The sequence below is a fragment of the Phyllopteryx taeniolatus genome, chromosome 10, assembly GCF_024500385.1.
Source record: "Phyllopteryx taeniolatus isolate TA_2022b chromosome 10, UOR_Ptae_1.2, whole genome shotgun sequence".
Classification (NCBI taxonomy): domain Eukaryota; kingdom Metazoa; phylum Chordata; class Actinopteri; order Syngnathiformes; family Syngnathidae; genus Phyllopteryx; species Phyllopteryx taeniolatus.
Window position 1 is genome coordinate 16,365,364 of NC_084511.1, and position 26,115 is coordinate 16,391,478.

The following is a 26,115-nucleotide window of genomic DNA, read 5'->3' on the forward strand; positions in this document are numbered from 1 at the left end:
GGAACTGAAGTGGACTAACAAGTTTTGATTTGCTTAATTAAATATTTAATTAGCTAGAGTAGATATTGTAGATCAGTACCGAGAACAATTCAGTAAAAAGGTCATCATAAAATACATTGTTTAATAAATGAATCATTGGTCATTAAGATTTAATTGGTGGATGGATGATCCGAGTGAACTTATCGAGAGAAGATGTAGGTAGCCTAGTGTAGGTGCCTTCACCTGGAGTTGATTTCAGCTCCAGCATTGAGGAGTATCTTGATGATGTTGACATAACCCCCAGAGGCTGCAAGGCTCAAAGGTGTGTAGTCGGAAACATTGCGGTGTTCCTTATTGGCTCCCCGTAGCAGCAGCAACTCAACAACCTGATTAAATAATGACAAATATGTTAGAAGTTTAAAGAATACCAGTACAATAAAGTGTGATGAGAATACATGATTATTGTACCTCTTGTCGTCCCCCTGAGCAGGCCAAGGAGAGAGGTGTGTCTTTGGTTCTCTCAGACTGGGCCTCAATGTCACCCCCTTTGTCGAGGAGCACTTCCACAACTCCAACATGGCCAGCAGTGGCAGCCAGGATGAGAGGGGTAAAACCTGAGAAGAACAGTCAATATGAACATTTAATGGCTAATGAAAACTGTTTTGATCATTCTAAATGACTGGAATAGAAGAGTCTTTAGTTTCATTGGAAAGGGGGTGCTCCCTCAGAGCTACAGTGCACAAACAAGATCCATTAAAAAAATAAAAATACAGACTAAAAACAGCATAAAATGGGAAGAACCCACATTCTCCCAAAATGTCGTTCACAACAGCGCAATGTTAAATAAGGGTAATTTAAAAAGTGCGCAGTTAAGTTGAAAGGTTAAAAATGACTGTATATTTAAAATAGGGTGCCGAGATGTTCCCCCCGCTATTGACAATTTATGTAATTTTTAAAGTCCTGCTCACATGACCAGTTGTTGAGCACATAAAAGGCTAAGTTCCACAGTGATTTTCTAGCAAAAGTGTTATTTCTTTATAATAAAGTGTATTTTTACATTGTACTGTAATTTTAACTACACACCAATAAAAACAAGGTAAACATAACTTTGTCCTGGTGCTAGAAGGGATTAATTGCATTTGAATTCATTTCAAGGGGAAACATTACCTCGGCTCACAAAAGTATGAGGTAAATTTGTGAACTGAGGTTCCACTGTACCTTTTTTGTCACGGTGCTCAATGTTGGCTCCCCGTGCAATTAGGACAGACACGAGCTCCTCGTGTCCTCCAGCACAGGCCAACGTCAGTGCGGTGTCATGGTTACTCTCCGTCTGAGCAGATCATTTCCATCATTATTTATTTTAGCATTTTCACTTACACTTGTAATGTGTATGTATATTGGCAAATAAAGTGCTTTACATGTGCATCAATGTCAACAGAGGGGTAGAGGGGTAGCACAGATGGTGGCGAGGAGATGTTGGCAGTCGTCTGTGTGGGTGGTTGGGACAAGGGAGTGGGTGAAGTGGTTGTGTTCAGCATGGGCACACGGCTGCTCACTGCTAAAATAGAGAAAGTTTGGAGAAGCATAAGATTGTGAATGTAACCTTTTTTTTGTGAGACATGCTTCACAGTGTTGTTCTATTCCATATATCCACCCTGAATGGGACAATTTCATAGAAAATAGAAACTTTCAGTCACAAGTAAAGAGCCATGCACCTACCTGCCATGATGTCATCCAGCGTATCTGTGAGCGTCTGTGCAGGTGTAGCAACCATGAGTCCATCTGGGGCCTGCTGAGGTATTATTGCAGGACCTAACCCAGACAACTGTTGACCTTGACCCTGCTGCTGTTGGCCCAGCATCTGCTGTCCTACCAGCACCCTTTGGAGGTCGGGACTGGTACTTCCTGGGTAATCTGCTGGGTTGTAGTCCGGCAGAGGCTGGACAGGAACAAAGGCCGCATGGAGAGGTGGGGGCGGTGGCTGTGGTGAGAGGGGCAGTGGAGGCTGTTGTGGGGGCTGTGGCCCATCTCTGTAGAGGATTGTGTCCACTTGAGGAAGCTTGGTGTAATCGTCCTCTTCTCCATCTGCCTCATCTTCTGAAACTTCTTCCTCTTCCTCCTCTTCCTCCTCATCGTCATCATCATCATCATCATCATCTTCCTCATCATCTTCCTCATCCTGATAAGTGTAAGAAGAAAATAGTTTATGAGCCCACTGTCATTCAACAGCAATAATTAAAAGAACTATTTCAAAGTGATGAGAATAAAAATGAACCTCTTCCTCATCCTCTCCAGGCAGCTCATCTTGCTCCCCATCTTTGTTTGCCTCTTCATCTGTGTCGGAGCTGGAGCGTACAAGGTCAGCTGGCATGAGAGGAAGGGACCCAGGAAGAGACGAGGTACTTCCAGGCCCTGGGCCTGGGCCTTGGCTCTGTCCAGCCTCCTGCTCCTCCTTTAAGCCCTTGGCCTCCATGTATTCTTTGGTGAACTGTTGTTGTGTTTTTAGCTGCAACTGGCGTTCCACCTTCTGCAGCTCCTTCAAGATTTTCTTTTTCTTCTGAACCTGAGAAGACGACAAACCTCTTTGTTTGAACAATTTAACCTGAGATTCCAAGGTACATGTCTATAACATAACTAACATCAGAGAGGAAATCCAATGACCCAGTACTAAAAAACAGACTGAGCAAGCCCCTGGGACTGTGTAGTTGGCAATGAGTTACCTGCTCCTCTCGACTCTTCTTCAGCTCCTCGATTTTATCTTTGGTGAGTGGCTCCCCTTGGATGAGTTCTAGCGACTGAAGCTGGGCTTTTTCAATAGCGCTAATCCGCTGACCTAGCTCGTTCAACTTTCCCTCAGTCTCCTCCACAATGCACTCAAGAGGTTGGCACAGGTGGAAGGGTGGCAGAGACTCTGCTTCAGGCCCCCGGCCAACTGAGTTGGGGACGCTGGGCTGAAGTGCTGCCTGTCTCTGCTTTGACGAACCTGAAGATGAACATAAGAGAGAGAGTGTGATTTTGGATTGATTAGCACTAAACAGGCAGAGGTGTGTTGTTTATGACGTTCCCTCACCTCTGGCTCTAAAGCTCATCTAATCATATTATTGTTAAAGTTTTGGAGATACATAGGCACACAATACCTTTGCTCGAGACAGGGGGGTGTGTTGCAATGTTTGATGGAGCTCGATCAGGCTCCTGAGGGGGAACCACCATAGCGAGAGCTTGGAATGGGACACGCGGAACCTGCAACAGGAGATTATCATTTTACAGCAAAAAGGATAAAAAGGTATTCGGACTACATGCATAATACAGTTGTTCTATTCACCTGAGAAGCATCTTGCGAGGGGGGAGTGAGCTGGGAGAGATCAGGGGCTGGGACAGAAAGGATGTTGTTAGGATAGTCCAACAGGTAGGACACAACATTGGTGTGGCCACCCTTAGCAGCTTCAATCAACATGGTCGAGCCATCCTACAAATAGGGAAAGATACTGTTAATATCTGATAGAATAATCTTTAACATGCTTCCACTGACACATGAAAATGCACAATACTTTGAGTCTGTGTGTAGGGTCCGCCCCATGTGCCAGCAGCAACTCCACAACAGCCAGATGTCCTCCAGCACAGGCCAAAGACACCACTGTGTGATCATTATTGGCAGTAGCTCTGTTCACATTAGCACCTGGACATCAGACAGAGAGGAGAAAAAAAAAATAGTTCATTTAGATATTCAAACCGGCCGCATCAGTACGGAAAATTTACTTTTTCAAAACAAACGGTTGCTCATTCTAGATGGATGCAAAGTATACGTTTTTCTGAATAATAATGCCTCTAGGAACACTTATATTATCTTTAGCTACAAAAATAAGTGCCTTTAGACAGCGTTTTATTTGTTTTGGAAAGAAAATTGCAATCACAAAATTTGTAAACAACAAACCTTTGCTGATAAGGAACTGTACTGTGCAGAGATGCCCCGCTCTTGCTGCCTTCATTAAGGGAGTCCGCCCCCCTTCAGACTCATGTTCCTGGGAGGAAGATGCAAGATATTAGGTTTTTCTTATTTCCAAATTAGCTATATGAAAATGAATATAGCTATATGAATCCTGAAAGCCTTTGTTACGCAAACACTCAGTGTTTTGAGTATATAGTAGGATATAGTAAGAGCATACCAAATTGGCTCCAGCCTGCAGCAGCACATCTGCAACATCCGTGTGACCATTTTCACACGCGTATGTCAGCGCTGTATCACCAGTTGCTGTGGTGGCATGAACGTTAGCCCCTGAATTACAAAAGCAGACAAACGTTCTCAATCACAATGACAAAAGTGAAATGTTTTAATGCACCGATGCATAATCTGGCATTGAAAGTGCTCTGTTGATTGCCTCAATGCTTTCCGCACACCTGCCGCCAGTAGATATTTGACCAATTCCAGATGGCCTTCTTGTGCCGCTTCCATGAGGGGAGTGGAACAGCCCAACTCAATGTCAGCCCCTGCTTTGATAAGGAAGTCGGCCACTTCCAAGAAGCCTCCGCAACATGCTAGAGTAAGCGCCGTCTCCTGTGTCTCTTCTGTCTGGGCATTGATGTTGGCACCTGGACAAAAACCAAAAAATAAAATAAAAATCATCATCGTCATTAGCAGTCATTTTTTTTTTTTTTTTACATATAGAGCACCATATATTCCAGGAAAATCAAACACACAAAAATACCTGCCTTGACATGAATTATTATTATTATTATTTTTTTTTAATTGTATTACATAAATACAAATAAATATCAAATAATGAGTTCACACTGTGGTAAAAGTGTAATGAACTCAAAAGAGAGCTCATGCAGGGCGAAAAAAATAAATAAATTCATTGACAGTTTGCGACAATTTTTTAGCTTTTATGGGGAAAAGCTTTGTTACCTTGTGCAAGCAGAAGTGCAACCATCTCTTCATGGCCTTCTCTTGCTGCTTCCATTAAGGGAGTGTAGCCCTCATCATTAACCTGGACACAAACAATCATCATCAGGTGTTAAGAACACATGCTGCACCATCTCACTCCACAGAGACTTAAACTATTTTAGAAGACATTGCATCCATGGCCTTGAGCAAGAAAATGCAATATTAGTGTTAATTAAAACATTCAAGCATAAGCAATGACAAATTGCATCTTTTCTCCATTTATATTATTTTTGAAGCAGTGGTTGAACAGTCCAAAGGTGCCTGTGTGAAAATGCAATTCCTCTAACAGTCACAGTGACTGTGCAAAACAAATGTTGAATGCTTTGCTCATGAAATGGCTGTCTCTTGATGTTAAGAAACTTTAAGCTGAGAGGTATTGGTTTAAAAATGCGCCAGGTTTCTCAACTGTTGGATTTCGAATTGTATAAAAAAGTTTCCATAATATTACGTCCACATGAGACCACACTGTGAGACTACGTCCTTCGGCTGGCCTGGGAACGCCTCGGGATCCCCCCGGAAGAGCTGGATGAAGTGGCTGGGGAAAGGGAAATCTGGGCGTCCCTGCTAAAGCTACTGCTACTGCCCCCGCGACCCGACCCGGATAAGCGGTAGAAAATTGATGGATGGATGGAGACCACACTGTGTCAAACTGGGTAAGACTTTATCGCTTCAAGGATAGAGTTACACCTGCAATCTCTCATCTCTGGAGAATTGTGTGTGTTACAATTAGAGCTGCCCGATATTGGAAATAAATGACATTGCGATTTTTTTTAAACCTGTGATATATATTGTGATGTGAAATAATACAGGATCAGTGTTGGGCAAGTTTATTTTCTACGCGAACTAGTTCAAAGTTGAGTTTATCGTTACAAAAATGAACTAGCTCAATTCATAATTGAAAATTTTAAACGAAGTTCACCGGTCCAAAAACGAATTAGTTCAGTTCTTTTCCTCAATATGCTGCTGATGGGCTATTACCCTCAAAATACTGGCATTTAATTTCCTCATTGTTGCAACCCATTCAGTCCACAATAATAGCCAGCTGCAGCTTTAACCATACAATCTCAAAAACATGAGAAAAAACTTGCTTGGTGTTTTTTTTAAAATGAGGAATTAAAACAAAAACAGGACTTTTGTCCTTGATGTGCAAACAAAAACATGCAACACAGTATGACAGGAACGATGGTGAAAGGACATTAATAACTTTGCATTCATCGCAGCTCTGGCTGACTATCATAAAATAATTTATTCTTATTGTACAAAACAAATTCCTTATCACAGTGTGATCAGACAGTGTTTTAACTAAAGCATTCTGATAAAAATAAAAATTTTCCTATTAAGCAATTTTTACAATTACGTTCTCGTTCATAGTTATCATACAAGGAGATAAGTATACAACACTCTGGGCTGCTTCGAGTATTGTTTAAAGCATTATAATTTACTGTAACATGGGCGCTAATCCAAACATGCATGCACTAGCATCTCCAAACAGGTGGTCACTTTTAATATGACAATTGATTCACTGTTTATTACAGTACACCAACATTGCAGCAGACCGTGCGATGTGAGTATGGCACACGTGCATCGCGATAACAATGCTCAAACAAAATATTGTGCAGCCCTATTTACACTAATTATTACAAACAGGAAACAATGCATACATTTTATGTAGGTCATACTTGCCTGTGTGCCTGTCACAATAATGACTATATCGACTTAGCGTTTGATAAATAAAAATGGACAATGATAATGTTTTTCCGGACTTGATAGTCAGCAGACACCAAGTTTAAAAAAACGATAACCCATCACCGATCCGATCACAAGATGGAACAATGTGTCTATTTAAATGACTTGTTTATTTACTGTATAGACTTGTGTACTGTATACTGAGTATTTTCAAAAGTATTCTCTACTCAGGTCATGTATTCTAATCAGTCAGGTCAAACCAACGTTACATGACAGAAATAATGGGGCCTAACTTACTGTAATTAAATTACTTTATTGGAATTAAATTAGCGGCACGGTGGCCGAATGGTTAGAGCGTCAGCCTCACAGTTCTGAGGTGCGGGGTTCAATCCCCGTCCCCGCCTGTGTGGAGTTTGCACACAGTTTCCTCCCACATCCCAAAAACATGCATTAATTGGAGACTCTAAAATTGCCCGTAGGCATGACTGTGAGTGCGAATGGTTGTTAGTTTCTATGTGCCCTGCGATTGGCTGGCAACCAGTTCAGGGTGTACCCCGCCTCCTGCCCGATGACAGCTGGGATAGGCTCCAGCACGCCCGCGACCCTAGTGAGGAGAAGCGGCTCAGAAAATGGATGGATGGATGGATGGAATTAAATTACTTCAGACACCGAAACTTTAGAGCATGATTCGACAGAACGCCGACATGTTTACGTACAACCGTTAGTGCTAGAACTAGCTTTCTATGCTACATAATGTTTTGTTGCCTGCTTGCGAGCCGTATCGTATTAAAAGTATGTGAACATACCTCACGCAATCCTTGAATTAAAGTCCTCTCCCGAGCAACGGTGACCACCACCACACATTTTTCCCTATTTTCGGATTCGAGCTCCGTCGGGAGCTGCCATGTTTACATCATGCGTAAACGATGAGATCAACGCGCATTTACGTCGAGACGAAGCATGAGCAGACAGCTTTTCCCGACTATTCTGAATGACATCTACATGGCGAAAATTTACAAAAAGGAATATTCCACCCCTGTGAAACCGAATAAAATTACATTTGGATTTGGTCCACTTATTCCGATGGAGGTGTTTATATGGAGCCTTTTCATTCAGTTTGGGCTTCTAAACCGATTATCGGAATAGAAGGCTCCATGTAAACCAGGCTGGTCATGCAGAGCTTTATTCTTTACTTCAGACCCAGGGGGATCCATATCACAGAGTAAAGAAAAACAATTTAAGAGAGAAACAAGAAAGGAAAAAAGAACAACAACAACAATAATGATTTAAAAGCAAAAAATAAAATAAAAATAAGGGCAGGCCTTATTTTTCATGATTTCAGAAGCATTAAAACAATATTGTTTATTATGTTTTTTGGAAAATATATTGTCTTGGAAAAATTTTATCGTGACCATCCTACTTGACTGCATTTTAAAATCTTAGCATATGTCAGATTTTAGGGATGTCTTCCACAAACCTCTTCCAAGTTTGCTCCCCTCTCTATGAGCAAGGCTGCCAGCTCCACGTGTCCTCCGCAAGCTGCGAGGGTAAGAGGCGACTCAAAAGAATCCGCTGGCATGTTGACCTGCGCACCGCTGTCCAACAGCAGCCGTGCCACCTCCACATGGCCATCCTGGGACAGCGAGACACACAAAGAATGTGGAGATAAGCACCTGAATAAAAATGCAGAGATTCCAGCCCCTATTATCACCTCAGGAATATTCTGAATATTTTGTCAGGAACATTTTGCTTTTGTTACAAATAATTGCATCTCAGTCAAACAAAACACAAACCACCAGAAAGACTGCAAACAACACTAATATTTTTAATAAGAAGTTTTGCATTAACAGATGCGTATAATCGGTACAGTATGTTACAAGTTCTACTGTTCAAGAACTGTTGATCTTGCTGCTGTTGCAATAAATACACAACTCAAATTAAACAATAAAATCAATTAATCACCCAGCACTGAAACAGACCGATCTAAATGTTAAAATAAAATGACTAATGTAGGCTATACTACGGCATAAATGGGCTTGACAAAAATGAATTCTCCAAACTATAAGTCTGGCAGGTAGGGGGGTCCTGATCCGATCTTTGAGATCGGAAATCGGTCCGATGTCAGCAAAAAAACGAGTATCGGATCGGATCTAAAACCTCAGATTTTACCACTCCATTCTATGCTCCGCTCCAGGACTTCGATCCAGCAGCGCCCAGACGGTTTGCAGAGCCCATGTGATCACAAGAACAGGTTTCTAAGGTGCTACCATAGTAGCAAGCAATAAGAGTGATTTTTTTTTTCCTTAAGTCAGTTGCTAATCATTTATTGACATTCCAGTTTAAATTCACTGTAAAATTAAACAAAATAAATACACCTATTAAATGTTCAAATACATCACAGACTTCCTTTATTTCGTCATTTTTGTTCACAAAAATCGCTAGCTCAAAGCTAACACACAATGAATAAAAAACGCGCTGCACTTATATCTCTCAAAATAATGAACATTGGTACACAAAAGCTGTATAGTCATACAGTCCCCGCCGAAAGTATTGTAATGGCAAGGTAAATTCCTTTGTTTTTGTTGCATACTGAAGAAACTGCATTTGCTGTTAAGCAAACATGAAGACCAGAGAGCTGTCTATGGGAGAAAAGCATACCATTTTGAACCTGGGAGAAGAGGGAAAATCGATCAGAGCTATTGCACAAACATTGGGCAGAGCCAATGCAACAATTTGGAATGTCCTGAAAAAGAAAACTACTGGTGTACTGAGCAACAGACATCGAACAGGTCGGCCAAGGATATTAACAGCGGTTGATGAGAGAAACATTGTTACAGGTATGAAGAAACACCCAAAGACAACAGTCAGTGACATCACTGCCAACCTCCACTGGGCACGGGTGAAGGTATCACAATCCATTGTTCGAAGAAGACTTCGAGAGTAGAAATATACAGGCTATACTACCAGATGCAAACCACTCATCAGCAAAAAGAATTGGAAGGCCAGATTGGATTTTGCAAAGACGTACACAGATGAGGGTGACTGGTTACCACATCTGCCTCACAGTTCTGAGGACCGGGGTTCAAATCCCAGCCCCGCCTGTGTGGAGCTGGCAAGTTCTCCCCGTGCCTGCATGGGTTTTCTTCGGGTAGTCCAGTTTCCTCCCACATCCCAAAAACATGCATGGTAGGTGGATTGAAGACTCTAAATTGCCCTTAGGTATGAATGGGAGTGCAAATGGTTGTTTGTTTATATATGCCCTGCAATTGGCTGACGACCAGTTCAGGGTGTACCCCGCCTCTCGCCCGAAGATAGCTGGCATAGGCTCCAGCATGCCCGCGACCCTAGTGAGGATAAGCGGTACAGAAAATGGATGGATGGATGGATACAGAGATGAGCCACAAACGTTTTGGAACAAAGTTTTATGGACTAATGAGACCAAGATTAACCTTTACCAAAGTGATGGAAAGGCCAAATTATGGAGAAAGAAAGGATCTACTTATGATCCAAAACACACAAGCTCATCTGTGAAGCATGGTGGAGGTAATGTCATGGCCTGGGCTTGCATGGCTGCTTCTGGAACAAACTCACTCGTCTTTATTGATAGTGTGATAGTGATGGTTGCAGCAGAACAAATTCTAAAGACTACGAAACAATTTTCTCTGGTAATTTACAGAAAAATGCATCCAAACTAATCGGGAGAAGCTTCATCATGCAACAAGACAATGACCCAAAGCACACTGCCAACACAACAAAGGACTTCAACGGGGGGAAAAGTGGAAGGTCTTAGACTGGCCAAGTCAATGACCAGATCTTAACCCAATAGAGAATGCATTTTACCTCCTGAAGAGGAGACTGAAGGGAGAAACCTCCAGAAACAAACGAACTGAAAGAGGCTGCAGTAAAGACCTGGAAAAGCATTTCAAATGAAGAATGCAACAGTCTGGTAAAGTCAATGGGTCACAGGCTTGATGCAGTTATTGCAAGTAAGGGTTATGCCAACAAATATTAAATGCTATTCACTATAAGTAAATTTAATAATGTCTGTTGCAATACTTTTACTCACTTGAAAAGTGGGTGGCTTGAAACAAAAGGTGCTCTTTCCTGAGTTGTTTAACAGATCTAGATGTAATACCATGAAATAAAAGTTGGAATTCTGAACTTTTTTCTCATATTCATCTTTTGATCTGAAACCCAAATGTCTTCAGTATACAACAAAAACAAAGGAATTGACCTTGCTGTTCCAATACGTTTGGAGGGGACTGTACAAACAGGCAATATAAAAATACTCTCAGGCATATATTCTTCAAATTTTGTGAAGAACGAGTTTTATTAACAATATCCAATCGTGACGTCTACTTTCTTTGTTACTGCGTGCATCTCATTGCATGCACCACACTGAGCAGTCAAGACGTGCACACCAGTTACTTTATATAACCCATTGTTTAATAAATGAGTCAGTTTTTCCTCACACCTAATACTGATTATTGTTCTCTGTTTAACTAATGTTACTTGATCAAGCCTTTTCTAACATTCCATACTACAAAATAAGTACAGCATGTATGATTATCACTGAAAACAGATCAGACCGATATCGGTATGAGCCAAAACAAGCATCACGTGATACCCACTCTCGCTCACTATTGGGAACATTTAACCCTTGTGTGGAACAGAGAAACAACTGCCCGTAACGAAAATAATAAAATGGACAAATCAGAACCGTTGGCATCTCTGAATATGTATCTTAGTCTAATTTTCCAAATTGATGCATTGATTGTTCAGTGGAAAAACTAGTATTAGTTTCCAAGTGAACAATAACGACACAGTAGGAAATCAATGGACACGCTGGTAATGTCAAGCGCTGGTTTTTTTTCCCAGTATCCATAACAATCAGTGTTACGGCAGTAACAAGTCAAAGTTCAGTGATTTTCATAAGAAAATACGGACGTTCCGTAATATTTGGGTGCTCTGAATGTGTTTAAAGATCGTGGAAGGGGTAAAACTAAAAAAACAAACAACAATAAATGGGAGTTTATTGCACTCCTAAACAGAAGTTAAAATAAAAAAATATGCACACCTTATTTACACATTTCGCAAAATTGCTGTATCAGAATTACAACAGCAGTTAGCCGCCTTTTCTTTCAACCTGGAGCAGAGCAAAGCATGGATATTGATACAACTGTGAGACCTAGTGTTCTAGAATCAGATAATTAGAGGTCTGACCACATCGGCACCACTATCTGCTGCAACGCACAACATCTGACAGCGAAATTGCTTTCAACACACCAGAGCAAGAGAAGTGAGTATAGAGTGTGAAATTTCACAGCCCTGTTCTGCCTTTCCGGAAATCACAACAGCAATCACACAGGCGTTGCAAAACCATTCCTACCATACCTTTTGTCTAAAACAGTGACTCGAACACAAGGGCGGAAAATCCCCCAGCTTGAACAAAATGTGTAAGTGTCTGTCGTTTTCAATGACCCAAAGAAAGTAAAGATTTGGGTCAGATGCTCACCATGCAGGCCTCCATCAGTGCTGTGTGCATCTCATCAGTCTTATGTTCCTGGTCTGCTCCAGCCTCCAACAGAAAACGCACCATATCCAAGTGACCTGCAATGTGTGAAAACACGTTAAACAGTTGTTGTATAATAATTGTTGAATAATCTATTGTTGGAATAATTTTGCTCAAATTGGTTCTGACCTTTGTAGCAGGCTAGTGTGAGAGCACTCTCTTTGAACTCATTTGAGTGCGTGTTAATGCCAGCACCATACTCTAGGAGTACCCTAGCCACCTCGACGTGGCCAGCACTGGCTGCCTCCATTAAAGGTGTGTGTCCGTTTTCATTGTGGTCCTCGATGTTAGCACCCTCTTTGAGTAGCACCTTCACCACATCCACAAAGCCGCCAGCACATGCGTACGTCAGAGCTGTGTTTCCTGGAGGTAAAAAAGACAGCAGGGAGATTAAAACCCAACGAGATCACAAATAAACAAAACTGTAAAGATATTAAGTGAAGTTACCTGTGGAGGACTGTGCATTTACATCTGCTCCGTGTACCAGAAGCAGCTTGACAATGTCCACATAGCCTCCACTAGCTGCGGCCATGAGTGGCGTTATATCCCCTTTTATGCCCCGGTCCTCCACATTAGCATGCATGGCCAACAAGACCTGGTTGAGAAAATAAATAATACATGTTTATAGTAGAAGCCACTGATACTGTCAAATAGTCTAACAACCAAAACAAAAAAGCAAGATTATTTCAAGGCAAAGACATTCGATTCTATACATGCTGTAATTTTGAGAACAGTATGTCATCTCGCATCCCGATTTTACATACCTGTGCAAGTTCATAATAGCCAGCCGAGCACGCTAGACATAGCAGGCTTTCCCCTTCCTCTGTGTGTTCGTTGACACTTCGCCCCTCATCCAGCAGTTTGCGCACAGCATTGACATCACCATCCGAGCACGCCTCCGCTAAACTACGACTGAAAATAACCAGACTGCTACAATTACTGCCACTGTGACAGGTGAACACACATACGCCTCAAAATTATGTTTATCAAGAAGGCCACCATATGCTTACTTATACAAGTACATTTAAAATGAAATTAATTGTCCCCACTCTGGGGAGAAGGAAAAAAAAGTATCTGTCCACATGAGAACACATATAACGGCAATTAAGCACGCCAAGCCCAAGAGTCCCTAACCATAAGGACATACAGTATACTATGAGCAAATCAAAAGCCTATAGAGAACAAGTGGCAAGTTCGGCCCTCTAAGTCATTTTATGTGGCCCCTGAAAGCAAACTAGTGTGCTGCCCGCTCTAGTGTGCATGCCTTAGTAAACTTTGTGATATATATCGTAGTGCGATTTTAAAATGTCTGCCATGGGGTACAATCTTCATCATTAAATGGTTATTTTAGATTTTAAAACCCCCTCACCGCTATGGATGGAATCCTGTAATTTATTTTCCTCTGCTTAGTAATATGCTAAGGCCGAGCAAGGAGAGGCCACCACCGCCCGGCCCCCTCAAACTGCATAGAGACATGCTGGTCCACCAGCTGCTGCAACGGCAAAGCGACAGGCTGCCCCAGCCATAGAGGGGTGAAGCGCAGGCCGCAAGCTGCAGTTGAAGTGTCAATGATCAATGACTCCTGTAATTCACATTAGCTCATGGATAGGCATGGGCCGATTACCGCTTCGAATGTACACCGCAGTTTTGAAAAGTCAAGGTTTCAATAACTGCCAAAACTGTCGGTTACCGATAATCAGCTATTTCCTTGGAGTTCCGCTACAACATGATTGGGTGCTTGCAAAGACAACAAAACTGTCACAAACTAAACAAGTTTTCAGTTAATGAGAAGAGCTGCCCCGAGACACTTTTTCCCCCTTCCCAGCTGAGCAGACTGGAGAGGGGTCGCATTATTACTGTTATGCATTATATTTATTAGTGTTGGATAGCAACTTCAAGCAGCACTTTTACATATTTATGTGGTTTCACCGTTATAACCAGACCACTGAGGGCAACCCTAACTATGAAGTGTCCCGTGATGAAAATAAGTTCGACAACTCTGCTATAGAGTCATTCCTGGGAAAGGTTGGTGAAAATAAAGACAAGTCAAGGAAGGGAACGATACATGTGGACTGCTCGTCAAATTAAGTTATTCCTGGATATGGCACTTGAGTAAAAGTTTAACAATTGGAGAAAAAAAAAACTATATAAAAAATAAAATCAGACTGAAATTGGTCTATGTAAGGAGTATGCATTAGAACATTCTATAAAGGGGCCACAAAGTTTTTACCATCCGCATGCAAACTGAGAAGTTATTTTGGACCAGTTTTCCAAAATATTTGTTTTCAGTGACTTAAAATGCAGTTTGTAAACATGCGAAAAACATTTTAAATATACTTGTGTGGCCAAAACCACAGCAAACACAAACACACAACTAAACAAATACATCACGTAGCTTAGTCTTATAAAGTGTAGAAAACAAGAACCAGTGACAACAGGCTTTTTACACAAAATCTCCCACGTTGCAGAAGAGTGGTTTTGTCCTTGCCCATCACAGATGTACATCATTCTAATAAGTCCTCCTCCGAAGCGTCGAGCGGCAATTTAGCGAAGTGCTTGAAAATGAATGTCTCCTCTTAAATCCGTGATATAAAGGGAGAAATTAATATTCTTAATGTTGTGGTTATGTTACATGTAAGTTATTAATATGCTAGTAAACAATACCGGTTAGTGATATAATATGCATCTGGTATTTTATTAATGTTAGTATTCACATTTCCAGCACGAAATAAGCTCCCTCTATAAATTTAGGGCTGTTTGATGTTCTGGGTAGCTTTTCTCCAACTTACCTAATAGAAGCAAATGTCATCTTTAGATACGGTGAATCTTTGCAACCCATAAGTAGAGTTATTTTTTTGTTCCCGGAACACTTTCTTTAATGAATCTATTTTTCTTTTAATTTAATGTTTTCTTGCACTGCGGTGTCCAGAAAACGGACAGAGAAATATATGTAATCATGAGTTAGTTCAACCTTTGGGAAATCTGTGGATGGTTAAGACGCCGTTAAATTTGAATGACGATGTGTACATCTGAACACAGCAATGTTCATGGTATTGCTTCTTTTGCTTTTGGAATTATTATTATTTTTTTTTAATACATATAAATAAACCGATCTTTTATAAGGCTCATACTCTGCTGATTACTCAACTATGACTACACAGCTGTCGTGGGACAGCAAACCAGAAGAGGGTAAGCCGTAATATTTTCAAAGGATGTGATGACACAGCATTCTGTGCAAAGAGCCCAAACGGGTGAGATACATACTTGTCAGCTTGGCCAGCGTTGAGTGTGTTTTCGGCCCTCATACGTGTCAGCGCAGCTGCAGCCTCATCCAGGGCACAACTCACAGATGACGTCAGTCGTCGCAGCACCTCAGGGTCTGCAAAAGCTTTACCATCGGCAGTGGAAAGTTTACCAATGCCTGGCAAACATCAATGGGCAGAGGTGCAGAGGGCAAGGCAAACCACAGGGGAGCATAATCAAACCAGATCCGATGAGGGCGCAAGTCCAGTCCAGCCAAACCAATCCAAGGTTAGTAGCAGCATACAGAAAGAGGAAATGAACACACATACACACACACACACACACACACACACACAGAGAAAAACAGACACACACACAAGCATTTGTTAATGTGGCTCAACTACTTTTTTCCATTAATTTCAATATTCCATCTATGATTCTCAAAAACAGTTTTATTGTTACTCGATCTACAAAACATCCAATAGACCAATAAATGGAGCAAGATAGTTCGACAGATTAGTAACAAGGGTTTAGAGACAGGCCTTGTCCAGTGTGAATTATAGATGGGTAACAGGTAGCGAATGTGCGAGAAAAAGAAATTGGATAAACGCACAGCTGGAATAAAAACAAGTCATGTGCACTGCATCTGTGCATTTGTCATGTCAGGGGAAGAGAGCCAAAGAAGAGGGTGTGGGGCAAGCATGTGGAAAAAGCAACTTTTCCTAATGACCTACATTTAATCTGATAAATCTGCAGATTTTTCCAATTAACAAAACCATTTTTCACCAGTATTTATTCACTTTTGTATAGTAGTGTACATTTTCAAACTAGAGATATGTTAAGAAAAAAAACAATGGTTTGTTTAGAAATTGTCAGCCCCTCCATGGACAAGCTCAAGTGATGTGTTGTCTTTTTTTCCCCACCACTGAGCGTCTGACTCAAGATGAACTTAGTCTGGCTCTCAATGATTTCACAATGATCGCATGTTCAGAGAAAACAAGGCTAAGGAAGTTGAGCATTAATAGTTTTCTATACGGGATATTAGCTCAGAACACAGGTGTAACTCGAAAACCAGGTTAATGCAGAGTCTATTTTACAGAAGACCCAACCCACTCCATCCGTGCACTGAGTCAGCAGATGCCATGTGAATCAGGTCTAAATTGAAATGATACAACACACGAAGATCGAAAAGCTGCAGAAGCTAAGACAACAGGCATTGCATGGTGGCACATCTACACACCCGGTTACTCTCGCATTCTCTTCCATGCTAAAGGCTGGATTCAGCTGCAGGGTAAAAGCCAGAGCCACCTGCCGGGGCTGCAGGTCCACAACTGTGGTCGCGTGACTCGCCCCCATCCAGCCCACCAGAGAAGAACAATTGACCAAAACAACCAAAATGTTCACTCATGATTGGAAATTTTCTTTTCAGGCAGTGCTGATGTGTCTGGTAACAAAATTAGTTGCTAGTACAGTACAGGTACAAAATATTTTGTGTTATATATATCAAGCAGTTGATTAAACATTACAATTAGTTAAAAATATCTCTGTGGCAGACCACCTCTGGTTGGACGCCACCTTCTTTTAAAGTACGTAAATGATGGCGTCACTGCATATTTTACGTCAAGACAGAGAATGTGCAGACAGCACAGCCCAACACCATTCTGATTCACGGTTTACATGACGAAAAGGTACTTCTGATCAGTTTGGCAAAAGGAATATTCCACCATTATCAACCATTATTGAATCCGAATGAAATTCCATTCAAATTCAGCCTGGTTATTCAAAATGAGGTGTTTATTTGGAGCATTTTTAATCGGTTTGGGCTTTCATCCGATTCTAATCGGAATAGAAGCCTCCATGTAAACCAGGCTAATATAAATTCAGTCTTGCGAGGTTTTGCTCACAAAACAATTGCTACATATCCAACTATTGAAAACATAACATGTAACCTTTTGTCTTTTCCAGTTTTCAAGCTGTTGAAAAAAAAGTGTTTTCATCTATTTCAATGAGGGTATTAAATGGCCAAATGTCATTGAAGTCCTAAGTGCAACTTTCAACTGTATCAAATACTACTACTAAGCGAGACATAGATATGCAATATTGGCACACACAATTGTTTTAAATGTAAAGAAAAAGTACAAAATAAAAATAAAAAAATGGTGACCAATCTAATTTAACTTCATTTGTATGCAATTGTTCGGCACATTTAACAATCAACTCCCTTGATTGGTATGATAATCAACCTGACATACTTCAGGACAGGAAACTATACGTACAAAATGAGTCTCTTGTGACCAATGTGAATATATATGAGAACCATGGGGAAACTCCATTCCAGATTCTTCAGTAACATCCCTTCATCATTTACAAACACACAGCAGCTATGTCACAAATTACTAAACAATATTATATTGATGAATTGTTTTATGCCCACAATGCCCTAAATATAAATTGCAAAAATCTAGGAATGAAAACTTGGGGCCTAACAGTTATTGAAGGGTGCCACTTGGTAAATGCATACTACAATAACATACTACTCAAGATTATGCTGGACTGTTTACACATATGATCTACTTTCAGCGGTTATATAATGAACAATCCGATCCCTAACATTAAAAAAAAAAAATCCTTATTTTTGTTTCTAAACAATTTAGGTTACAATCTCCTCTGTGCAAACTAGTCTAGGAGAAATAGGCCTAGGATAAGATTAGCCTGTATTTTTTCACACAGGCCCTCTGCATGCGTTGGAGGCTCAAGTATGTTGCGGGGTTAATCTGCCTCATAATGTTCATAAGCCTAAAAGAGGGCAGGGCACCTAGGCCTGATGGCTTACTCTACATACTTTCTAACTCCTCAATTACAACCTCCAAACTAATTTTCCTAAATCCCATTGAAACTTTGTGTTGATATGATACTTGCAGAACCAGAATGTGCTCTTTTCTTCCAATTTCACCCTGAGGTATTCTACAAACAAAGGGCTGCTTGTTTAGATTAGATAGGGAAAACAAAAAGAAAGTCATAGTTTTAGAAATTGCAGGCAAAAATTTGATCTTTTGCGCACATTGACATTCAGCCACTGGGGTGGTGGTCAACTTACACATTATCATGTGTGAAGTTATCTAAATGTAGGTAATGCAATTGTACCTGCAGCTTCTAGTAGCGCTTCAAGTCGGGCCTGTGTCTCAGGATCAACAGTCCTCAAATCGACTCCGTCTGTTGCACTAGACAAAAGTAACTCTGATGCTGTCTTCATGATGGGGTTATCCAGATCTTCCTGGTCCAAAATGAAGGACTCCACCTGGAAAAATACACAACAATTGACAACCTGTCAACCTGTCATCCACAAAAAAATATTCTAAATAAAATGACACTGCGGAAAAATAAGTGTGATGGTATACACGTGGCCCATTGTATGGTGACAGAATATAGGTAGTGTTACATTACACAACTTGACTAAAAAAAAAAAAAAAAGAGCAGGCCTGCTGCCCTTGTTTGTTTACTGCAATTGGGGGAAGGTGGGCACAAGGATAGGAGAGTGGTAGCAGCACTACAGCCAAGAAATACAATACTTGAACACGTGCAGAGATTCTGCTGAGAACAGTACAGCAGCTCAACATCCCATACCATGGCCGTGTTGGTTCGCATGGGTTAATTCTTCCAACATTCAAAGAATGAACTTAATAATAAAACCAAATAACCCACACCTAGTATTTGTTAGTTGTCATGTCGCAATTTGTCTTATAATTCAAAGACAGCACAACACTTTTAACTCTAATACCTGGTCTACTACTTTTAAAAAGAGGCTGTGTTATTGTATCTAATGACACTAATGAATGACAACCTTGCCTTCACAGAAATGTTAGCTGTTCTTTATCTAAGTACTCACTACTTATATACACTTTAGGCAAATAATTTGGTCAAATTATTACAGTTAAATTTTATTTACATATGAAACAATTCACCCTCCTGATTGAAACAATAGGGGACAGTGTTTTGGGTCTCATCTATAGGGGCATCCTATTTGCCTCAAGTCTTACTACTGATGTCCATCTAATGTCTGCCTTTTGAAAACAAAAAAGCTGCATAATAGTTTCCCTTAGTTACAATTAACTTTTAAAGCAAATGATTTAATTCAGTATGAAAAATAAACTGTGTGTGACAGGCATAACTCACAAATGGAAGGAGGAAGGAATTCTGCCACAGGACCAAAAACCACTACAACTCACAGGGGTTGGTGTTCTATGAAAGCTTTTATAATCAACAATGGACATCAGTCTTCACCGCTATTGAACTACAGTTCCCAGAGTGTTGGTATCCAGAGAGCTGGAAAGGCCTAGAATGGCATCTGTTTAATCCTGGGGCTCAGATTTTAGCTACTGCCCACAGCAGTGAAATCTCAAATGCAGTAAAACACCACAACAAGCGCTCGCTTTCAGGCTTAAATAGTTAAGTTAAGAGAAGTGACATAATTGTGATCCTTTATTTCCCTCAGAAGACTAATAGTCTATCTACCTACCCATCAGTATGGGAGTCAAACATTACCATTTCTCATACTGCTACCTAACAGCTGATGCACAGACAGGCTATACTACTATTGGTATCAGCTGTAGTCCCCTGTGGTTAGCTATACTGAAAGTTTGTAAAAAATAAAGACAGTTAAACAAAATAGTGATGAAGAAATGTGATCACTCATTCTAGAGCTACTGTTGGCTGTATTCCAGGCAATGAAAGGCACATTACATTCATTCAGAATGACAGTTAACATGTTACCAAGAAAATTGTATCGAAGTGTAACAGATAGGTTTCAAATCAAATATTTACCATCTACCGTTCTAGTAAGGTCCATTCGTGTGTCAGTCACTGGCATATCATATGACAAACTGACTAAGTGTTACCTACATAATATTGAAAAGTAAGGTAAATTGATTGTCACAGCAAGAATTAACATGAATCATTTTGGTCAAGTTGTGACATTAGGTATTAAAATCCAATTTGTGTTCCTGATTTAATGTATGGTTGTGAGGTGACATTGATAAGCCAGTGGGGCACTCACAGGAGATGGGGCAAATACAATCACACCTTTCGCACTGTGACTGCCAGCACATGGGAAGTTGGAAGACCGATCGACGTAAACTCTATAAAAGATCATTATGTTTACGAAAATCCTGTTGATAAAATATTGATAACGATATTACATCAACGAGGGGATAGAAATTGGTCATATGACAAAACCAACTGTCAAACATTAGAACTGTTTTCGCAATTAAAACATTATACGTATAATACTACCTCGCAAAGTTAGCGGTGGGCCTTTATTTACATTAAAACCATTGTAATTGGAATATAACTACTAATCAAATATAACAGTTCGTGGTATGGTTTACAGGCATCTTCTATTTGCGGTGGTTGCAAAGCCAAAATGAAGAACAAACTTGTGATTGGTGTTAAGAGACGACTGCATCGAAAGAGGCCGTCGTTGCTTCCACCCCAACTAGGCCGCGGTTGAAGCCTGAGTCGCATAAATAAACCATTTGAGCGGGTTAACGCAAACAAATGTCTGCACACTGCCAACATTACAGATATAAAACACTCTCTAAACACCTCAAGTGGAAAGATGTGCGGTTTGGTGAAAGGGCTAGTTTATTTTACGTCATTTCAGCGGCCTGGGAGGAGGTGGCTAGCAACTACGAGCTAACGTTAGCTAGCCAGTTCGCGCAGGAGGAGGAATGTAAGCCTTGCGTTCTGCCAAGTCTTAGCTAACTAGCTTAGCTAACTAGCGTAGCTTAGCTACCTCTGAAACCTCGTCTTCGTCGCTGCCGGATCCCGGACCCGACGAGAGGACGGCCGCGGCCGCTAGTTTGAAGTCCAGTCTTTCTGCGGAAGGCCCGCCGGGTTCTCCGTACAAACGTACTTTCTTTCCACCTACACCAATCCCAATGCCCCCTAGCCCAACTCCTCCTGGTGTCGCTCCTACCCCCATCCCTGCCACTGGGGAGCGAGGAGTCACCGAGTCAATCTCGTCCTCGAAGCCGTCCGTCAGCATTGCCGTCCCGGCTACTGCATCCTGCATACTTATTTTCACGATTCTTGGGTGAACGAGCTAGTTGTCGACTTAAGCTGCCGTCCGGACTCTTTCCCTTAGGCTATTTGCGCTGTTTTACTTAGGGGAATCCAGAAACTCTCCCGAAGCTACGGTTGAGGAGGTTCTCTTTCCCCCAGCCATTAACTTTCTAACAACCTAACACGATACGCACCGTTTCTGAGAAAGACCGCCCATTGTGCGAAGTCAAGCAATGCCATTGGTCCGTTCTGAAAAATATCTGCTTTTAATTCGCTATCACCGACGCTTGTCAAACAAGAGGCCATAACGTCAAGTTAGGTTTACCAATATCACGAGGCTGAATAACGAACGTCAAGAAATGACATGGAAGGCCAACTTAACTGGCAGCTAGCTTTACCAGTTCGTGTGAACTCTCTTCGGGACGTTACATACTTGTTAAAGACAACAGTGAAGCCACACTTGAACCTTTCTCAATTGTATTTATTCAGATCAGAAGATTGTTAATTTCTATATAAATAAAGAGCAGAAATGGTCAGACGTGCAACTTTATTGTTTTTGTGGGGACACATTAAATTTGAAATACACATTATTTTAGTAGTGAGTTGTACTTGAAGAAATGGAAACTGTACAATCACTGTTCAATATTACAATCCACTTTTTAAACTTAGAATATACACTAGTGTAGCGTGCATGAATAAATAAAAAAAATCTGTCATTATATTACAATAATGTATTTAAGTCAAGTTACTCATTGATGTCCTTATCCCAAAATATTTAAAACCCTACAATTTCTGAGAAATAATTATTTGATTGAAAATGTTTAATTTGAAATAGTCATTTTAGTAATGAATTGAACCGGAGGTGACGCAATGGAAAATGTACACTGTTTAATGTACTATCCATTCTTCTTTTTGAGTTCACAAAATGCCGTGGCCTAGTGTGAATTAACAAATGGGAAATGATAATAATCTGCTATTGTATTAAAATAATACAGTTAAGCAAAGTTACATGTTGGTGTTATTCATTTAATGTATTATACTTAATTTCAAGGGGAAATTCAACTCCCACTCCGATGTTTTCTTTGTGGCGTACACCACATATAGAACCAACTCAGACACATGCAAGGAGAGATTCAGATATTTAGGGGCGCAAAGACGGCTGCACCACTTGAGCTGGGGTGTTGGGGATGAGGCCATGCACGTGATCACCCCGACAGTAGCCAGCTAACAAACTTTTTTCATTTTTACATTTTTGTCCATAGTGGAAATGGAACCCATGTCCTTCAACTCCAAGTCAGTACAGACTGAGCTACCCTAAAACATTATCCCAAAACATTTTAAGGTCCCCTCCACCAGAATCCATTTTTTTCTACTGTTTTATGCATGACCTAGGTCAAAATGAGTCTGTGACATGGTTTAATTTTGACATCTATGCGGTTTGTCGATTGAATGCAAAAGTCAATAAATGGTATAAGACTTGCAAAATGGCTGCATTTGAAATTCTTGACGTAACTTAATTTTGTCAATTAATATTCAAGTACCCACCCACTCAATACAGCTCAAGGGCAACACGGACGGCATTTCTGTGTTTTAGAGCGAGCCTCAGCCGCTACCAAGCCATAAAAATACAGTTTATAAAGTATACATATGTTGTGTTTTACAACAATACTTAAATATATTCATAATTTATGATGTAACAGTGGATGAAATAGCGAAGCTTGCCGTCATTTTCGCCAGATGATCATGATCGCGGCAAATTCAGTTCCAATGAATGGGAACAGAAGACAAGCATAACCTCAAAATATCCCTCTCTTTTAATTTTCACTCATGTCCCCTTTCAGATCACGCTCACTATTAGTGGGCCAACAATCCAACGCTTGGTGAATTGTGCTTCACGATGATAGTAACGGGGGACGGACGTCCTGTTGGCCGCCGTGGCTGCTCCGTCGCCAGTCGTGAGGGTGGTGGGGCAGAGGCGTTGGAATGGGGAGTAGTACGTGGTAAGAAAAAGACATCAAAGGAACCAGCCGGGGTGACTTGCCGCGCTGACCGTGGTCGCTTACAGCACACCTTCACCAGAAGTGCGCCAACGACCCATTGAAGAGGACTGAGGTGTGAGGAGCATATCAATGTGGCGCAAATGAAGCGAATGCGCGTTCGGTGTGTATGAACAACCCTGCAATTAAATTCTTGTGAGGGACGCCAGTCTGAACGTTGCATCGAAGGATGTGACGTCTCTATGAATGCCTGCCAAAATAGATATGAAGAGTAGATAAGCCAATGAACCTGTAGCATTATGGCTAACCGACGTGCCTAAGTGGTGGCCATGTTGGGGAGGTCAACGTTACCAGCAAAGGCAATGCATAGACATTGAAATTAACTTGTAACTTGCTCAATTCTCAAACGATTTTAAGGAGGTTTACTTTATCGTCAACGCCAAAGGATGTGCTACCAATACAGAATTGTTTTTGTAAAAGTAAAAACAAAAAAAAATGTTTTTACCTGTGAAAGGTAATCCCAGCTCCTTTGTTATGATTGTACAGCATTGTGTGAAACTGTATGCAATGTGCTGGCATCCCTGGTCTTTTGGTTTTCTTGCCGTCCACACACATGGAATTCGCTGATGACTTTGGCCTCCCTACCTTAGCGTCGCCAAAGGCATACAGCTCAAAATGGGTGTGTTGTAGCTTCCTAATAATATCTGTACTTGGCCACCCCAAGCTTGTACGTTACCAAACGCGTGATACGGACCAATCAGAGCGAAGCTCTTGTCCATATTTTAATTGGGGAGATGAGCGATCTAATCAGAGCAGAGCACATTTACATGTCACATAATAATGAGCAATTTGACCGTTTCAAATGTCATATCTCCCTATTCATATCTGTGCTTGGCCACCCCAAGCTTTTATGTGAGCAGACGCAGTCATATGGACCAATCAGAGCCGAGCGGTTTTCCACATTTAAATTAGAGAAGATGAGCGATCCAATCAGAGCAAAACTCATTTACAACTTTCCCTTTTTGGCTGATTATTTCATGACGATGAGAAATCCAACCGTCTCAAATGCTAGGTAGAAAAAGACCAACTCAAATAGGTTGAAAAAGGACATTTTGGGCATTTCCAACCAAAATTATCATGCAAACCCGATAAAAGGACATCAAAGAATATCAAAATTAAATGTAAAAAAAGCGATGGAAGGCTACCTTTAAAAATCCACTATTTCTTAGAAATGATTATTTAATTGAAAACATTTTGGTGACAGTTGTGTATCCATCCGGCCATATTCTATACCGCTTATCTTCACTAGGGTTACGGCTGATATCGGGCGAGAGGTGGGTTACCTTAGCCAATCAAGAAGCACATATAGACAAACAGCCATTCACATTCAGATTCACACCTTAGAGCAATTTAGAGTCTTCAATTAATGTTACATGCATGTTTTGAGAATGTGGAAGGAAACTGGAGTACCCAGAGAAAACCAACGCAAGCACGGGGAGAACATACAATCTTCACGCAGGAAGGCCGGAGCCCAGATTCAACCTCAGGAGTGGACTGTGAAGCGGATGTGCTAACCACTTTTCACCATGCCACCACAGTTGAGTATGTGAAAAACTAATTAAGGTTATTCTGAAAATATAGGATATTTTTTGCCTTAAATCTGTGTATTTATTGTGTTTGGCATGTTTGGTTCAGTGTTTTATATTTAATCATAGGTTCCCTGATCTAAAGGAGACATCATTATGGAATTATGGATACACAATTTGGCACCCATTAAGTGTCAAAATAAACAACCGATCCTTTTCTGCCTATTTCTTCAAATCTGTCTGTTCGTGAGCCGTTCTGAATTCCCCCCCCCCCTGTCAGGAAAATTTCAGCAAGATAAAAAATAGGGTGTGTAAAGCATACTATGATTTTTTTATCTTTGCGGTACTTTGATAAAAATGTGTAATATACATGTTATTAAGACACCTAGAACAGTTTTAAGTCAAAGCTTTTTGATAAAATGTAAATGTTTCATTTAACAATATAACCAGTTATACTGGAAGAGAACACACTAATGAATGATTCTTCAATATTTGAGTTATCTTCAAACATCCATCCATCATTTTCAATACTACAGTGGACCTCCGCATACTTTGTTTTTTTTTTTTCAAATTTTTTTTTAGCTAAACTATTTTTCCAGAGTAATCTTTTTTAATAAAAATAACCGTAAATACGTATTTGCTACAGTAGCAATGATAACCCAAAATCAGCCTACTTACAACAACTTTCCCTTTTTGGCTGATTATTTCATGACATTTTTTTTTACTAAAAAGATTTATCTCATTAGGAATGAGATTAAGTACACCATGCCTCAAACTCAGTTGAATTCTTCAATCACTGAGACTAATATGGGCACTAAGGTGGATACCCATCTGCCAAGCCTCTCTCATTTTAAGGAAGTATTTGTTGACAAACTCACAATACCTTTTAGTGCGAGAAAACACACAACATGCTTGTTTGACCCTCTTCGTGGGAAACTTTTTAAAGAGCTGTTTTTAATCCTAGGACCTTTCATTTTAAATATTGCAAATGTATCACTCTCCTCTGGCACTGTACCTGAAGCTTTTAAGACTGTTATCCGACACTTACTC

General features: G+C 40.7%; 1 protein-coding gene across 8 annotated transcripts in view; it reads right to left on the bottom strand.

Moving 5' to 3' along the window:
• ankhd1 (ankyrin repeat and KH domain containing 1) overlaps window positions 1-21,668 on the bottom strand; it is a 37,185-nt gene extending 15,517 nt beyond the window's left edge. For 2 of the 8 annotated variants that reach the window (XM_061787188.1, XM_061787185.1), the window contains exons 1-22: window positions 21,214-21,668; window positions 18,567-18,720; window positions 15,444-15,600; window positions 12,944-13,091; window positions 12,627-12,774; window positions 12,309-12,542; window positions 12,123-12,217; window positions 8,085-8,240; window positions 4,883-4,964; window positions 4,375-4,566; window positions 4,143-4,252; window positions 3,911-3,998; window positions 3,528-3,655; window positions 3,302-3,445; window positions 3,117-3,219; window positions 2,700-2,962; window positions 2,255-2,542; window positions 1,699-2,158; window positions 1,398-1,537; window positions 1,198-1,309; window positions 448-593; window positions 223-365 (exon numbers count right to left, since the gene is read on the bottom strand). In XM_061787188.1, the coding sequence (XP_061643172.1) occupies window positions 223-365; window positions 448-593; window positions 1,198-1,309; window positions 1,398-1,537; window positions 1,699-2,158; window positions 2,255-2,542; window positions 2,700-2,962; window positions 3,117-3,219; window positions 3,302-3,445; window positions 3,528-3,655; window positions 3,911-3,998; window positions 4,143-4,252; window positions 4,375-4,566; window positions 4,883-4,964; window positions 8,085-8,240; window positions 12,123-12,217; window positions 12,309-12,542; window positions 12,627-12,774; window positions 12,944-13,091; window positions 15,444-15,600; window positions 18,567-18,720; window positions 21,214-21,492 (3,770 nt within the window). In that variant the 5' untranslated portion in view covers window positions 21,493-21,668. Of the gene's footprint in view, window positions 1-222; window positions 366-447; window positions 594-1,197; window positions 1,310-1,397; window positions 1,538-1,698; window positions 2,159-2,254; window positions 2,543-2,699; window positions 2,963-3,116; window positions 3,220-3,301; window positions 3,446-3,527; window positions 3,656-3,910; window positions 3,999-4,142; window positions 4,253-4,374; window positions 4,567-4,882; window positions 4,965-8,084; window positions 8,247-12,122; window positions 12,218-12,308; window positions 12,543-12,626; window positions 12,775-12,943; window positions 13,107-15,443; window positions 15,601-18,566; window positions 18,721-21,213 lie in introns of all 8 variants that reach the window. The other 6 variants (XM_061787187.1, XM_061787183.1, XM_061787186.1 and 3 more) reach the window with 4 other exon arrangements.
• Between the last annotated feature and the right edge of the window lie 4,447 nt (window positions 21,669-26,115).